This window comes from Styela clava, chromosome 1 (genome assembly GCF_964204865.1).
Source record: "Styela clava chromosome 1, kaStyClav1.hap1.2, whole genome shotgun sequence".
NCBI lineage: Eukaryota > Metazoa > Chordata > Ascidiacea > Stolidobranchia > Styelidae > Styela > Styela clava.
The window spans coordinates 12,897,594-12,916,296 of NC_135250.1; the positions used below are offsets into that span (position 1 = coordinate 12,897,594).

Below are 18,703 nucleotides of genomic sequence, written 5' to 3' on the forward strand. Positions count from 1 at the left end.
GTGTATGAAATGATTATAAAAATGTACTTTTTAGTTATGAGGAATAGCTTTGATAACTTGATTGAGCTCGTAAAAAAATTTTGTGTCTTAATAAAAGAAGTACTTTTACATAAAACATCCCTATTACAAGGTTCACTTTTATCAGATCAATTAAAAAATTAATTACATTAAAAATTATCAATCAATTAAAAAAAATAGTAAATTTGAATGTAATAGACATACTTTTACATGAAACATCTCTGTTACAAGGTTCACTTTCACCAGATGATCCGTCACATGGAGGAATTCCCTTCACACCATTAACACAAAATCTATTCTTCGTTCTCATCCCCGCACCACAAGTTAATGTACAATCAGTCCAAGTTGACCAATCTGACCAGTAAACTGAAAATTAAGATTAGAATATCAATTAGTAGCAGGTACGGAAATTATAAAATTTTCAAAGCCTATGCAGCTATGCTACAAGTTCTATAACACAAAACATCAGAAATCCTTGACCTCTGATTTTGTTCTGATTGTGTGTCATTCAATAAATACAGTACACAATTGATATATAGATTTGTAATGGACGTTTCCCCCGACACTTGACACCAAATAAATTCTCCCTATACTTTACTATTGCTGGATTCTTTATGCTCATTTAAGAATGTTTTCAATGCACTTATGAACAGGTTTACATGCTTGAAATCATCATTTTTATTAAAATTATTCAACCATGTGCCGCTTACAGGTAGGGTTGTCCAAGGGAACCGAATTTTCAAATCGCTACAATTAGGTACATAAAGTGGAAAAGGCTTCAAACTACGTTTGCAGGCGTTTCGAGCTTGGACCACTCTCGCTCCTGGCTTAATTGGTTTCCAGATATTTTTCTCGCCTCCATTTTGCGATAAACATATCATTCCTAATGCACAGTGGCAAGTGATTAGTCATTTCACGCATGGTCAACATAACTTAAAAGTTATAATCGGTAATGACATTTTTGAGAGTAAACAAGGAGAAAAAGGCAAGTTATTATCGTTAGAAAACGATAGTTTTATAAATAGAATCGATTTGATGATATTGAGTTAGTTATCATAGGAACATGGTAGAGGCAACTCAAAGCTGAAACAGGTATTGTGGGATCCTTATGATGGCAATATCTTTTTTTAGTGGAATTTGTAATTTCTCATGATGGCAATACTATATTATCCATCTATTTACCAAGACAAGTACCGTAATTGCACTCCTGCATTTTGATGGCTGTTGTACACTAACAATATTATAATCATCAAATAATACTGTCAGCAAACTAGCTTCAAATTTTTTAAATGCAATTTTGAATCTGAGCAATAGTTTTATCTATTTTATTTTCAAAAATTATACTAAAAAACATAATAAGACTAGTGATAATAGGATTAAAATAGCATCTACAGGCTTTACATGACCTATTAAAACTGAATCCATTAGAATTGAAAGTGCAATTTTTGAATTGTGTGATTTTTAGTCTCAACACTCAACAGTTTTCGAAACCCTAGTTTTGGAGTTCTCCATTTTTTTAGACCAGTTCATGCAAGCGAATGATCTTCTTTCATGAATCTGAAAACATGGTATCGCAAAAGACCAGCAGTAAGTCAGATGCACATACTTTACCACAACATCGAAGGGCAGGCGTTCATTGTATAATGGAGACAATTTAGGATTGCCCAATAATATTCGATTGTTTGGTTTGATTCGGCGAAAATATTCGATTCGAAACAAAAAATTATTTGATTTTGGACAGCCCTACTTACAGGTATTGATAACTAATTTTAGTATATCGCTGTGTTTGTGATACTCAATTTTAATTACTGTAACTAAACTAAAGCTCCTCAAAAGCCATAATGACTATTAGGTTATTCAATTTACAACTATTTTTTAGAAACACAACCTTAAACTGAAAAATAACATGCAAAACTACAAAAACAAGGAAATGTTTGTACTATCATGCTTGAATATCTGTCTGAGTGACAGAAGTGTCTGAGCACTTACATAAAGTGCAATTGCTACGTCATTGTAGGTTTTTGCCTGTTGGTCATTGTTACAAGGAAATCGATGCTCAAGGACATCTGATTAACATCCATTACTTCAACATATCATATCTCATAACTTTGGCTATTCAAACAATTAAATTACCTTGCAAGTCTTTACAAATACTTTCAGGAGGTTCCTTGGGTCCTTTATGCCACATTGATGACATTGTCGTCATATTAACAGAGAATATAAGAGGCCATCCCAGGTTGTCTTCCCCAAGATTAAGAAAACGTGGAGTATTTTTCTTTTCAAAAAGAGCAAAAAGAATGAATAACACGATATTGCATGTAACAATAACATGATATTTGAACAGGAAATTAGCATAATTTACAAGTATTGAAATATTCCAGACAGAATAATGAGGGACCCACTTAGTCACCTTTGTATGAGTTGACAGAAGTCGATGAATAATGGTAAGATTTCCATGTAAATTTAATAGTGAAAGTTAAATGTTTCTAGTATTTGTTCTACATCTAACAACTGCACACTTGAAATAAGAAAACAATGCTCAAATATATGGGTACAAAGGTTAAATGCCTATGTTAAAGAACCGAATTTCAGATGAAATATATTTTCAACAATGGCTAGAACCCTTTATTGTCCATGTGATGCTATTATCTAGTCCCTGTGTTGTATCACTTCCCTAGTGGGCTGATGGACATGACATTCAGCATGTTATCGGTACATAAATAAATGTTTCCATGAATTAAATTAAAACAGAGGAATTTTGGGTGCAACATTGGATTGCATAGGACTCAAGAATGTCGAGTTTGACATAAATAAAAGTTCTCATGAATTAAAATGAAACAGAAAAAAATCTTGGGTGAAATATTCGATCTTGTAGGACCCGAAGGTTAATAAAAAAAGAATGAATAACCTCCTGGTGACTACCCCCATCTTTAAGAAATGAAAAAAAACAGATTGGTACATTAGTTACGGAAGAGAAGCAATTTTCACTTCAGTAAAAAGGCGTCCCAACAACAATTTAGCAACAAACAACAACAACAATTTAGCAACAAACAACAACAACAATCCAGATGGCCATGTTGTGTCCAGTACAATAGGAATTCTTACATTATTAACTTCCCGTAATCGTATCAATAATGTTGTGAGAGTACTGTTTTCACACATCCAATGCTGATTTGCCATGGCATCATTACACGGTTCCACTCTAACCTGAAAATAGAAAAATTATTTCAAAGATATTTCTTCACTGGCCCCGAGTACCTAAAAATAACAACTATGTCAACTTACGGAAGGTTCAGAATTTTTTCTTGGATCATCAGCAGTTAGACAGTCACCGGAATACAAATTAATCAAATTATAGCCTTTCCACCATCGCCATGTATATTTTTTTCTTTGGATAAATAATAGTAAAATATATTAATTCAAATTTGACATTACAAATATAGTTTTCAATACCAATGCAGCGCAACTTGCAGGGTGACCAAAAATTAAACATACTCTAGACTAGAGAGAACATAACTTTTGTGCAAAGCGTCCTAGATTACTGAAACTTCATGACACAATCATACACAAACATAAGTGTCAGTGTTTTATAAATCTTCTTTTCGTAAAAGTAATTAAGAAATTCATAAGTTTTTTTGTTTTGGGTCACCCTGTATATGCATAGCAAAGGAAGCAAGTTGGCTATATTAAAAAATTTTACAGTAAGTACTGGTATATACTTATGTGAATATACTCTTTTGAATTACTTTGAAATCACATTTTGTCATACGTTTCTCTTACTGTAATCAAACTTATGATATATTTGAGTTAATGTAAAATTTTCTTTTAATATAACTTAAAATACCTTTTGTACAAAAAAATACTGAAAAATAAATAAATTCCTGATACATTTACAAAAAACACACCTATGAGGACTGTAATCACTTGGACATCTTCGATATCCTCTGACACTATCAACAGGACCAAGTGGATCATCAGTTACCACTTCAAGACAAACTTGCATCAATTCATTCTTTATTTGAAAAGCTGATGCAAAATACAGTTTTAACAAGTAAATGTGTACATTGGCAAACAAAAACTTTAGTTGTTTGTTTTATGATCAACTTCTCAGTTGTATAGTTTTAACTTATTATTAATCTTCAGAAATCTACATACAGTTTATACAGTTGACACTGAGTTCCAAATGCACAAAAATAACATTTCAAAATTTGACAAGCAAATTATTATTGTGATCATGCTTGTTCTTGCGTGTAGGTTATATGCTATTGAACACATTACATTATTCAATTAGGCATGTTAAAAGAAATCATTCAGGTTTTAAGTCTTGATTAGTAAATGACATGTATAATTTTAACTGACTTATTGTGTAAAGCAAAATTTTCAAGAAGGAGGGTTCAAGAATAGACATTCAACGAATCAAAAACTCCCATGCAAGGACTTCTGAAACAGTTGTCGCGATTATACCACTAGTTAAATAGGCTTTTTCAGCTGACAATAACTTTTCTGCTGCACAAAATACTTAATCCATGGCTAATAGGAACCTTTAAAATGTGCCATATTAATTGTATTTAATGTACCGGTTACTTGTGTTTGCATCGGTCTGGTATGATATTCCAAAGAATACAATTTAGAGAATAGAAAACACAAAAATAGAAAACCGATTGAGCATCTTTACATTTATTAGCTTATATATCAACATAAACCGAGAAAAATTCAATAGCGGACCTTATGGTAATTTTAGAAGGATAAAAAAATCTTCGCAGACGCACACAATTTACTGTGTTTCATCATCAATTCCTGTAATATAGTTTCTAAGTCATGTAAGCATTACATGCGCAGTGTTCAACCCCAAACACCCTGGCTTTCACATTGCGTTGAGAGAGATTAAGTTTCAGCACTTAGAAGCAAGTTCGAGTGGCTGTCTTATCAATCTTCACCAGTCTTTTCAAAACAATGTCGATCTTGTTTTATATACTGATACCCTTATAGTCATTGTAACCATAAGCAAAACTTTCCTAAAATTGAACATAAAATGCACAAAAACAAATTAAAAGTCAATTTAAAATACTCACAAGAGTTACTGATAGTAGCCAAAGCACAGCTACCAAAATCTTCATCAAAACCATTTGGGCAATCATCATATCCATCACATATTAAATCGTTATCGATGCAAACATATGAATCAGGAGTGCAGCGAAATTGATATTCATTGCAAACATCTGAAATATTCCAATTTTTATACAATGTAGATGCACATTGCCAACAAATTTCCAACAAAAAACACAGGGGTGAAGCAGTCATGTAAAAGAAACTACGAAAAATGACTTTCTGAATTACTGTATTTCTCTGCGTATATTACATGTTTTCTGGCTTGCCCAGAAAGCAGAAACGCTCTCTCACCCAGCAAGCCGGTTTTCCAGCTTGCGCCAAAAGCAACTAACTTTATGCTTGCTTATCTTAGGAACCACAATAGATATTTGAATAAGTTAAGTTGAAAGCTAGTCATTTGAACTCTTTACACTGTAAATATAGATGCTATATATTTCGATTATCTTAGAAAATTTGGCAAATTGAAGTATTTGAAATATTAAATATCAAAATTTTTTGATTTCTTGCCTAAATGACCTAATATGTAATGGACAATATATCTAGAGAACTTGTATGTCTTTCTATGGACGCTTTCACAACGATTTTACAATGTGTCACTTAAATTTCATAGTCAAATATTAAATATGTTCGATTTTCTGTAGCTTTGATTGCATTGCTACGACAACATGACGTAATGCATTGTCTCATCACGCACGACTTCTCGTATATGACCCAAATGCAACAGAGCGTATCGATATTCAAAATAAAATTACGTTGAGATGTTATTATTTAACCCAATGTCAAGCATTCAAAGTTCGCACTAAGCTTTGAAATGCACTGTCCGCTCAAGCCCCATAAACTTGTAGGAATGCCCTAGCCCTAGGTTTTGAAATCGATTGTCCGCTCAAGCCCCATAAACTTGTGGTAACATACAAAATATGACCTAGATTGTGATTTCATTAGCAAATAACAGAACAATAAAGAACACAAAAATACTACGTAGATAAAAGAATGCTTGCTATACATTCTAAATCCAATATTGTACTTCGGTATCCCAATCATACCAATAATTGTTGCTTTCGTTGCCTATGTATAAGTATTTGTCACAGTATCTTCATTTATACATAGTCTTGCATTGTTTGGGCAACTCTTTGTCTTTAGCAGCGGGATTATTTTTTTTTGCAATTAAGTAAATTTTGCGGCATACGACGCACCTGTTATTAGAGATGGCACTTTTCGGTTAAAATACACATGTAATACGTTTAGTTGGGAGTCTTCTTAGATCTGTTAAATCTTCTTGGTGTTATACAATCTTGCATTTTTTTGACAACATTTTGCCTTATCCAGCGCGACCTTCAAATAAAAATAGCCCGAGGAAAACATGAAATGTAGATACTATTTTTCCTCTCATGTGATGAGGCTTCACAAAATTCATAAGGACGTAAGAGTTGTAGCTCGCCCACATGAAAAACTTCATGACCAGTCGTCTGAGCCATTCATAATGTCTCCGGCACTTGTGCAGACGTGTCATCTGGTCAATTTTATCGGTTCTTCCCATGAATGGAATATAAGCTTTTCTGCTGCTTGGGCATGTAATTTCAAAACTTCTGTAGCTCTAGCTCATATATTCGAACTTGTGTAGCTGGTGATGCTACAAATGCTGTTATCATAAAATATGTTGTTGACAACTTGTTTTATGTTGGAATCATTCCAAGGATAGAGTTCGATTGCAGCCTGGAGCATAATGATGCTGAAACTTTTCCAGTGTGGAGTTGAAAAGTGGTCTTTTTCGTCTACACAATGAAGTAAAGATCAAATTGCAAGAAATCGGTCTCCCAAAATGGTCTCTGCGAAACCAAGCATTTACGTGATCATTTCTTCGATCGTTATATTGCTCATGTTCTCCATGATCAATTTTGCAGACAATGACTTGGTTCCCTTGTAGTATTAGTTACAAATGAATTCCATAAATTTTTGTCCTAGACCAGCCGTTCCCAAAAGATGAACCACAATCACATATTGGGGTTTTATTTAAAAGCAGCATCTTTTTTTCTGTATAGTGCGCCGTGAGTTTTTCCCTGGTAATTTGGTGCCACCAAATGTACATCACAAAGAGGTGAATTACAAGACAACCATTATGAAAATTCCATTAAAATTGTTGCAATGAGTAATAAAATATTACACACATACTTACGCTTCATCAGATTTTCAGATAAAAATTCTTCTTCATCAACTTCTGAAAAAATCAAGTGTTTTTTTGGTTAGAAAAAGTAAGTTCTGACATTTGCCTATACAAAGGGGTAAACAATAGGGATGGGACGAGTCCGGCATTACAGAGATTCGACGAATCCGAGTAATAGGTCAAGGACTCGAATCGAATCTGCCGAGTCCTGACGTTATAATAGAAAAGCAGAAAAACACGTTTTTGACCATACTACAGCATCGTGCGCTCACAAATATACGATGTAGCTAGAGCTCGACCGATATATCGGCCAACAGATATATCGGGTCGATATTGCGTGTTTGCCGATATATCATATCGGCCATACTCGGCAAGCGCCGGGCTGCGTGCTGCAACGGCTCTCGCCCCTGCGTAACTGGTTTCCCAATATTTCTCTCGCTTTCATTTTGCGTTATAAAGGTGTCTCTCCTAATTCCCGGTGTCTTATGATTAGCCATTTCATGCATGGTCATAACTGAAAAGTTATCATCTGGAGTAACGATGACGTTTTATAAAGTGACGTTTTTGAGAGAGTACACAATGAGAAAAAGGCAAATTTAGTAATAGCATTAAACGGTGGTTCTATAAATAGAACCGATTGGAAGCTGGTGAGTTAGTAATCATAGAAACATGGTACAGGTAGCTCAAAGCAATAATGTCAGTTCCAAATTTGTGACCTCCCCAAACTCAATTTTGAATTTCTGAGGTAACAGTCTTGTCTATATTGATGGTTGTTTATCATTTTGCTGAAAATTACAGAATAAAAACTTAATCTATTATTATTGACTAAATAAGGTATTGAGAGTCTTTGGAAACAAAGTTATTTAAAATTTCACATGTAACTGCACATATGCTATCACAATATCAAAAAATCATTATCACGATTCACTTTAAAATATATCAATTTATACTTTTTTATTACCCTTAACATATGTCCATAGTTATATTTAAAAACGTCTGATTAACAATTCTTTTTCCTGGAAATAGCTAGACTGATATTGAAGTAGCAGGAAAAGTTACAGAATAACATTTGTTGAGCATTAACTAAAGTTATCATCATGAAAGCGTGGCTCAAAATATGATTTTTAATAATATCGGCATTGCGATATCGGTTATCGGCCACCAGTTGGTCGATATATCGATTATCGATATCGGCGTCAAAAAGTGATATCGGTCGAGCTCTAGTCGTAGCTCGAATTTTTTGTCTAATGGTTACGCAGATAGCTGTTGAATCATTTTAAAAATATATTTTCCTCTTTTTGGCGGCCATAATACAAACTTAAACGTGAGTCAATGTGTGCCTTGACTGAACTGGATTTCCAGCCCACCACCTTGCGTCAATTCTGATCGGCTTTTCAGATATTCTTACATGATGAAAAATAAATCGCTTTTGACTACAATGCTTTCCCATAATTCCAGATATTTCTAGCCGTAAATTTACTATGTCACGTGCGCATATGGTAGAGAAATGACACTCGTCGTCAATACATTGTGGTACATCTGCTTGCAATTTAGTAGTTCATGTAAACGTTCTAAAACTCTCCATGCTTTCCATTGCCTTCATAGCGAAAGGATTGTCCGTAATAAACTTGATTTAAAATTGAAAGAGGTATTGATGAGATTCCCCATTGGGTTGACCCCGGGCATGTTTCATTTTTACGCGAATCAAAAACTCAACTAACTTTGAATTTTAACTAGTTAAGGTATGTAGTGGGATTTAAAGAGGCTAAAGTACAAACATAGGCGTAAATTAGTAAAAACAGAATTGATTATGGACTCAGTGAAAATGATGTGGACGCGAAATCGAATCCGAGTCCAAAAAATGTCTGGATTCGACTCGAATCCGAGTCCGGATCCGAATCCCGGCCCATCCCTAGTGACATATTCCCATAGAAGTGACATATTCGTTATCAATCCCTATTTTTAAATAGAAAATATTCATTAAAACTCATTTCATATGTCAGAATAAATTTGATGATCGTCACGAACAACGGCACAAAGTAACTATAGACAAGATCAAAAATATTCAATATTCAGGGATGCTATGAATACAATGATGAATACATCTAACCTAACTATTATTTTCTCTATACAATATACAAATTACTAATCAGAAAGTTAATGTGGTTTTAAATTTATCGTATTCCTCCATTGATTAAAATTTCTAAAGACATGAGACTGTACTGTGTGAAAAGTACTGTATTGTTTATGTTATTGACCAATTTTTGGTTCAACCTTTCATTTTTTGATCAATTTGAGTTTGAATGTTTTTAACACAACCCTTGCATATAAGTTGAGTATAAAATTGAAAAATTGCCAAACTAAGGGGGGTCAGCTCATACGTGCATAACTCTGATCGCACTAATTCCTTCTGCAACCATTTGCTGTGATACGGCATGGTACGATTTGTAGGATCGGCTAATATGTGACGATACTCGAATACATAATACTCCAAAATGAAAATAAAGAACCTTCTTCATCTGGTTCTTCCAGTTCATCTGGATCGTCGCCACACTTTGCTCCTTCTCTATTACAAGACTGTACTTCATAATCTTCTCCTGGACAATGTAGAGCACTTGACAAACATGATCTTGTTCGTGATTGAGTACCATCGCATTGAGCTGAACAAAGTTTCCACTCTGACCATGTCGACCATCCTTCCCCTGCAATTTATTATGAATATTTTAATGTTCTTTGAAAACATGAATTTCTAAGTCTCTACCAATATATAGTGCTTTATGGTGCATTTCAAATCTAACTCTGTCCCAAAAACACATTCTGCAACAGATAAAATCAAAGCTAACATACGATTGACAGAAAAATGTAAATAACATAAATGTCACACATCCTGTGAGCAATATCATACCACAAACTTTGCAAGTTTTTCTGCAATCCCGTCTGGCTTGATACAGGTGGCATTGTCCAAAACTATAGTATGCAGAACAAACATCCTTCATCAAGAAATCCTCACAGTCAGGTTGGCCTGAAAATCAAGATATTTTAATTGGTGCATGAATGTAACAGACATGCATGAGTGTAACAGACACAGTGCGGGGGCGATAGCCTGGAGATAGGGCAGCTGCTCATGTGGGTTTGGCTGTGAAAATTCCTCAAATTTCAGAATTCCATCATATAGCAGAGGCTGTTAATAAGCGTCGACAAGGTACATGTATGGGCAATGGACATATGGGAAAAGCGGATTGGAATATATGGACTACTTTTGCATTGTTGTACTTGTACCCATGGGCAACCTTTCAACCTGATTTCAAGTGTCAGTATGTCACCAATCAAATGTGCAGCAATGTACACTGTTTATATAGGTTTGGCATAACAGGTACGCACCACTTATGTGATATTATAGTTTGTTCACAGCATGATAAGAATAATATGCATATACCACCCACTCAGGGGTGCAGCTAGAATTTTTTTTTAACTTTGGAGGGGTTTCGCTGGAATGAAAACAGTGCAACAAAGGCGCAATGCGTGCCTTCACATTTAAAGTGAACAATATAACATATTTTGAAAAGGTCATTTTATTTCATGTTATCGCCCACAGGGGTAGAAAGATTAGGAACCGTTGTTATGTCACATGGTGAGATTCCCCAGACTGTATTTTTGTGTCTCATGTTTTAAAGCTGGTTTGCAGTTTTGGCAACTTTCCTAAATTTCAATCCTGTATGTTTGTCTTGCGTTTTGAGACTCAATTTACCAAACATGATGTTAAAAAAAATCCACCTCTGTTCGCTGCACCTAATAACAATTATGTTATTAATTTAGATATAAAAATCGGGTTTCCTATTACACCACTACATTTTGATATTTTTTTATTAGTGTACTTTGGAATATTGTATAAAAAATAAAACTTTGAAGAGAGAAAATTAATTGCTCACCATATGACAGATAATACGAAAGTACTATCACAGATCCAGTAAATATCCAAACAAGTTTGTTGGCGACCATACCACCAATAACATTGATTACATAATAATTAAAGCATAAATCTGTAAGTAAAAATTTGTTTGTGATAAGACTGAAACTAAATTCACAACCATGTCATTGTAAATACAGAAATAAAAAACGACAGCCTCAGTCTTCGATGTTACCAAAAAAGATATCTTAATTTCACAGTCCTTATGGACACAAAGGGTTTCAGTTTCTCTTAGATAGATAGTTTATTTTTAAAACTCCAGAGTGTAAACTAATTAAAATGAAGCATTCTGGAGAACGAGCAAAAACTTCAGAAAAGTTTGAAACGTGAGAACCATTATGTGCCTGCTCACCAGCACACAAAAAACACAAACCTAGTTCAACGATGCTTCGGCCAGGAATGAACGAACGAAAATACGCAAATGTTTTGAACTTCCAGGCTTTTGTACTTCTAAAACATATAGGCTAATAATGACCAATTGAAAGTTATGCAAAGAAAATAGAATGCAATGAAAGTAGAATGCAATGTGATAAATTGAAGAGGATAGTCAAGAGCCATAAAAAATCTAAACTGATTGGGCATTGCTAAAAAAGTGATTAAATGGTTTAAAAAATCTTTCGACTAAATTCATGGGATTTGGACAAAAGAGTCTAATCTAGTCCCATATTGTCTGACCATTCATTACTGCATTACGAGTTATTTAAATAGGATAGTAGGACCAAGGGGAGGCCATGTGTTTTGACCTTTAACAAATGTAGTCAACAACTCTTTACAACTTAGCTCAGTGAAATATGAAATATCTTGAAAATGAGAAATCAGTTACAACTGAGGCTTACTGTCATATTCCAAAAATCCACTTGTCTTGCTCATAAGCACGAAAAGTATGAATGGTTTACCCAACTTGAGGTCATTAAATTCAATAAACTAATCAATACGGTATTAAATAAATGGAAAAGTGATATGGCTGTATGGTAATTTTGGTCTTTTTATCCAACAGTTGCCCCTTGCCTCGTTATGAAATCTTAATAAAATTCGCTCAAATATACAGAAATAACGAAGTGATTAATAATCAGATTTTTTGAATTTTGCAAACTGAAAATAGCTTGCTTTCAAAATGAAAGTAACACCATTGATGCAATATGATGGTCGCAGTTCTGAAGTTATATTGAACCAAACTAATGACTGGTACATTGTTACCGTATCTGAATATTCCCTATGGTACCATCCACAGTCTGCACCCAAAATGCCTACAGGGGTGGTGACTCCTCTACGGCCCATGGGCCGGAGCCACGGCCCATCTGATTGGTCCACATATGCCATGGCCCATCAAGCTATGGGCCGCGGTCCCATCAGGAAAAATACAATTATCTTACCAAAATTTTCAATTTTTACAAAATTGTCAATATATTCGAATAAAAAAAATCGCTGTATGCCACCATTTTTTTTTACGATAAGCATTTATATAAAAATAAGGCAAAATATCAAGCTATAGAAAAGGATACTCCTGTAGATTGTGTACCAGGTTAGGGTTAGGACAAAATTTTGTTCAGATTTTTCACATTATAGTTCTATTATGAGTTTGGGGACTGTCTGTGTTAGCCAAGTGAATAGTCCCTTTGCACAACTTAATGGGCCGTGGCCCCGGCCCATGGGCCGTAGAGGAGTCACCACTTCCACTCCAAAACGCGTCTGATTCATCCATGTCTCCTGTATCTTTTATCACTGCATCATGATATTTCAACTACAGGTATTACAGGTAACCCGACATAGTACTATATAATAGTATGCCTGTATGATGTTACAACGTTTATGGCATAACAATGCGTTCAGTTACTGCAAATTAACCTGTAACAGGGGCCAACTTTCTTTCGTTGGTGCCTCGGTGTCAGACGGTGCCAAGCAGGGTGTAGAGCAGTGGTTCTCAACCGCCGGTCCGCGTCAACTTTGCTGCCGGTCCACCAAATAGCCTATATTCCAATATAAATATATTATAAGCAAATTGCAAAATACAAGGTATTGACGGCATGTCCATTAATTTTATGATTTTAACTCTTATTGATTCGTAGTACCGGTATTCGCCTACCAGCCAAACTTGTTGAGAGGTCCAATTTTGGGCCCTGAACGGCTGGATGTTTGTTAAGTCTATGACTTCATAACGACGGCTAACGTCATAGCGGAGGAGTTTGATAGCATATAGTACTAGCAGAGCTCTGGTACTAGCGTTGGGATTTCGAAGCCAGTTTTTGAAATCCCGGTATTGAGCCGTATAACCCTGGGATTGTTCCGGATTAAGTAAAAGATTGAAACAACTTGCATGAAAATAAAATCACGTATTTATTTCATGTAATATCGACACAGAAATATTAGAGCAACTAGGGCAGTGGTTCCCAACCTTTTTTATATCGCGGCGCACTATTTAGCTAACTAAATATTCGCGGCACACCTATCACACAACACGAACATTTTCAACTCATAAAGAGTGCGTGCAATAGTCGAACGCGAACAAATGGTTAATAGTTAGCGATATTACAACTGTTTTCTTACATTACGAGAGCGTCTTTGGAGCACCTCTCATTATTGTAAACGTTACGCGGCCGCACGGGTAATACGTGGCCTTCAAACGCGCCGCCGATCAGCGCTTAGGTTTTGCTCGCCGTTCCACGTTACGCCCCCATTATTATCATATGTATTGTCAATTTTTCATAACTTAATTCATTTTTGTTACAATTCAATATGTTTCTCCCATTTCCGAAATCATTCAATAGTGTTATTGTCGGCACTTGCAAGAGAAATGAAAGGGTCAAACAAAATGTATTTCATTACAACAATTAGTTATTATCGCTAAAAACACTAAATAGGTTTAAAGTTGTTATAAACAATTTTCACCGTTGGACGGTTTTTTTTTATGTTATAAATTTCGTGCAAGGCTCGAGCAAAGTTTGATGGCAAAGATCATAGCATTTACTATTTCGAAACGTTTATTCGACTTTTCGGACTGCTAAAGCTATCCGAAAAAGATAACCGTTTTTGTGTTCGAGATATGAAATAATCGTCAATTCCACCACGCATTCGTGAAGTAGTGCTATTTACTAAATTTATGAAGGTTTTATTGAGTTTCATTGATTTCCCGGGGTCCCAACCCTAACCCTACATAGAACGATAGGCCTACCTGACAGAAAAATTCTCAGTTCACACATTCGGTAATTTGACAGTAGGCCTATAATTTAGCGAGGTTTGATAGTAAAATGGAAGCAAACAAACACCAAAATATTATCCAGCTCAGACAGCTCTACTTCGCCTTGCAGAAACTTCATTAGAACAGCGTTTAATACGTTTAATAACAAAAAGACAGCAACAAATATTGGATTGTCCGTTTCTGCACCGCCTAATTTTGTCATAATTGCTTTCCTGTTATGTGTCCATGACATTTTTGGTTAATTTTTGAAGGTCCGCCGGTCCGCAAAAATTATTTTGAAATTTTACTGGTCCGCGAACTGAAAAAGGTTGAGAACCACTGGCGTAGAGTATTTTGGGGGATATACATACAATAACTAAACGCTACTCTGCAGTTAATTATTTTCCCACATACTGTGCCGTTTGGGAAACAAAATTTACTAAACTTAAAAGAATGCTAGAAATCTGAAATACCAATTGACCTGAATGGTAGTAACTTTAATGAAAGGCGATGGAGAAATACGTTTTTTTCATTGAAGTATTCCTTCCCAAACAAATTCTTTGAAACCATTGAAAAAATATCTAAACGTTTTTCGGTAATTCATACGGTATGCAGGGGGTTCCGTGTTTTCGCGCTTGTATTACGTAAAATTGTGGTAACAGAAATCCCCCTGGCATGATATATATAAGCGCTGCATGGTAGCATCAATTTGGATAGTATCAGCACAACCCAACTTTTTTTAATATCTGAAACATCCGCCCACCTTACATGATAAGATGACCTTAACCGGTATTACTAGACTATATCGTGAGATATATCTCAGGCTAGTACGTGACTAATGGATATCACTTATCCTAACCGTACCTCAAACTGCATACATAAAGCGGGATACTTCTCGCTATAGTAGCCCATTCCCTGTTCTGGAGCGGAAGATAATATCGGGTAAATTGCACCATTCATTTACGTGTTGCAAGTACATCGAGGTGTATATACAGCTCAATGGTACAGATATGACCTCAAATGCCCCTCATGTCAGCATGTCGGAAGAGACCTATCTTTCCTTAAATTTTCAGATCCTTTAGTGAATTTAACCACCCCGCCTCCCGTCGGGACAAATCCAGCCACTTCTTACATTTAGGTTTCAGACTTCGATTTTTTTTTCGGCGGGAACGCATACGCTTCCGTATTTCGTCTACTTTATCCTTTATTTCATTCAGCCTTCTTGTTGTTTGTCTTAGCGGAAATCAGTGACATTTTGGTATATCTAACAGCCAGCCAACACGGAAAGCTCAACAAGAAAGACTTACCACGTCGGTGGACAAGTTTAGTTGTCGAATTCAAACTTAAAATGTCTGTTAAAAATATTCAGTAATAAAAAAGCATGTGGCTCTAAGATATCTTGTGTGACATGGTACAGAATAACAAAAAATGCAGATCGCATCAAGAACCGTGTTTCATACCTGAAATGTCACTGGTGGGTCGTTGAAAATATGCAAGATGCATAAGTTCGTATTGTGTTAATGACGGAAGCGTGCGCCAAAGTCTAAGACAGAACACACACCGGCTTGAATTAAAAATATATCTGAACTCAACGTATGTTATAGTTATATATGACACATATTCTATTCAGTATGTATTTTATTATCTGGCTCACACAACATAGCTTTTTCCATGGATGATATACAAATGATTATTGCTCTACAAACAGGTGTTGTAGCTACTAAAGAACTATCTGAATCCCATTGCATATTTCTGTTCAACCCAAAACATGTGGAACCACAATGTAACTTCCTAATCACTTCATCTCCCTGTCTACACTCTGCTTCCCCGAGTATTACTTGAATTAAGTGTTCTTTCAGACTCAAAAAGTCGTCGCGATTATTGTCGCCACCCTTTGCAATGACGTCGTTCTCTTGAAAAGATATACATTCAGCTCCATCCAAACAATTGTACACAAACGGTGGAGTAGAATGTCTGAACGAACGACTTTGTCGTAGTTTAACGACAAGAACTTCGTGTGGAACATTATGTGTAAATCCAGCATTTTTAGTTGATTTTTCCTGCGTCCACTTTTGTTTTGCTTCATGCCAGGTTTTAAAACCGAGCAATGTTTCTTTAGCTGTTGTTTCCTCTTTTCCTAAAGCGTACTGGAGTTGAGTTTTATCCAACACAAGAACAAACGAGGGTTCCATTGCCTTCAAAGTCATTTGATAAGGTTTCCCGGTGAACATATTTTCCTCCCCAATTACGAAAGGATAATTTTCCGCTTTTAATGTGACAAGCAAATCGCGTTCGAGACCAACTACCTCAAATTTTCCTCTTACCATTATGTACAACTTAGGTGGTTCTGGTTTATCCCCGCATTCAAAAAGATGAGCACCAGTAGGTACCATCCACGTTTGATGGATTTTTATACTTTCGGCTATTCTCTTTACTGCGTAATCTGGCCAATTTCGGAATACGGGAGATATTCGGAAGCACTCCGTTACAAGAGTCGACATTGGCGTTTGTTTCGTCCCGTCTAGACTAGGCATTTTTTCCAAATTTGACAATGCCTTGAAAATTTGTGATTTCATCATCCATTCGTTATAATTTACGTCTTTATTGTCTGTCCTTATGATATGTTCTTTTGAAAAAAACAATAGTCTCGTGCCAGATTTTGCAACAATGCTGTCCACGCCAGGTAAATTGAGAAAAATGGAGTCTGTTCCTAACACAGCACCTCGCATTAAAATCCCAATCACGCACTTCATTTCATCATCTTTGTATTTGATGACGCAAGCTCCTTTCTCAATAACGTAGCAATATTTACTTGGTTCGTTCTGTCGTAAGACAACTTCATCGCTAACAATTTTTTTCTCTTGGATATCCACCTTTTTTAGAGAAGGCAAGCGAAGTTTTATAGGCAAGCAATTTAACGCCTTCCTTACATATTTCACATCCTCATCTGAAATGGTTTCACGTTCTTCTAATTTTACCATAGACTTTTCATTAGGTACTGCCTGAAGAGATATCTCTTTCGGCTTTGATATACTCTGCGTTTTAGACGACCCGCTTCCCATATTCATTAGCTGAAGATCTCTCTCTCTATCTCTCTCTCTCTGGAGAAGGATTCAAGTGAAATAGAGTAGACTAGAATAAATCATCTAATCTAAAATCTAATTTTACACATTACCCTGTGTGACGTAATAATTGATTTTCACAGTACATTGGACGAATATAATAATAAGAATGCAAGATGGAGTTATCATTAATACTTAGTACAATATGTAATTTATATGCTTATTATACTTTATTTTCACTTCATTATATCAAAACTCAACTTCATTGAGCACCTAAAAAATGGAAATAACAGGAAGAGAAATTTTGCTCGGCTTCGAAATCTGATATAAAAGTGGACGTAGGTTTACACGATGTTCCACAAGAGAGGTTCCCCTTGTGATAAAGTCGTTCTTTCGGACATTCTACTTCGCCGTTTGTGTACAATTGTTTGAAGCTAGATAATAAGCTACACACTGAATAGAATATGCGCCATATTCGACATAAGTTACATTGAGAAAGCTTTTGTTGCTTAATTACGGTCATATGCGTTCGCTTTGATGAAATCACAAGCGCTTTGTGGAAGCTCCCGACGTTTTTTTTTCAATAGTTAGGCACGCCCAATTAGTTCGTCACTTTAACAATTAAGTTAGTGGCTTTCAACCTTTGCTAATAAAATCAATCAGGTGCTGATACGCGAGCTTTCGTCGAACCGCAAATTTTATTTATATATATGCACTTTTGTAGCTTTCTGTTTTAGTTTCACTTTTTAGCGACCGATTGACTGGAAGATCGACGCTTTGACTTGACTTTTTGCGTTTTCAACATTTTTCATGTACGCCGTCACTGTTTTCATTACTCCTTTTTATGTGCCCGAAAAGGAATATTTTAATAAATTGTATCGTTCGAACTATTTCTTCCTAGTAGACGTTGAAGGTGGCGGGAGGTTTCTGAAAATAAAAGGCTGGAACGAATGATTTGAAAAGAATTCATTTAGCATTAGCTTGTTGTGTAAAACCCTTTATTGAACACCAGGTGCACATACGGATCGTAAAATTGTTGTTGTTGTTAAAGCTATCGATTTCCTAATTCCTAGGCGATCAATTTCAAGTGTTCAGTGTATACATGCAAATGGAAAAAGTCACATGAAAGCTACTTATTTAAACTTTTCAAGACTTGCTGGGGCCGAGAGTGTACACGACATTCTGCTGTCTAATTTCAATTCACGGGTACA

The 18,703-nt window shown here is 35.5% G+C and overlaps 1 protein-coding gene across 1 annotated transcript in view; it reads right to left on the reverse strand.

Moving 5' to 3' along the window:
• Positions 1-13,458, reverse strand: part of LOC120338112 (uncharacterized) — a 95,397-nt gene extending 81,939 nt beyond the window's left edge. Inside the window, exons 1-11 of the mRNA XM_078115382.1 lie at positions 11,629-13,458; positions 11,218-11,328; positions 10,194-10,310; positions 9,799-9,990; positions 7,301-7,342; positions 5,091-5,237; positions 3,924-4,044; positions 3,304-3,406; positions 3,124-3,225; positions 2,152-2,293; positions 223-384 (exon numbers count right to left, since the gene is read on the reverse strand). Coding sequence (XP_077971508.1) covers positions 223-384; positions 2,152-2,293; positions 3,124-3,225; positions 3,304-3,406; positions 3,924-4,044; positions 5,091-5,237; positions 7,301-7,342; positions 9,799-9,990; positions 10,194-10,310; positions 11,218-11,287 — 1,198 coding nt within the window. The 5' untranslated portion in view covers positions 11,288-11,328; positions 11,629-13,458. The remainder of the gene's footprint in view (positions 1-222; positions 385-2,151; positions 2,294-3,123; positions 3,226-3,303; positions 3,407-3,923; positions 4,045-5,090; positions 5,238-7,300; positions 7,343-9,798; positions 9,991-10,193; positions 10,311-11,217; positions 11,329-11,628) is intronic.
• Between the last annotated feature and the right edge of the window lie 5,245 nt (positions 13,459-18,703).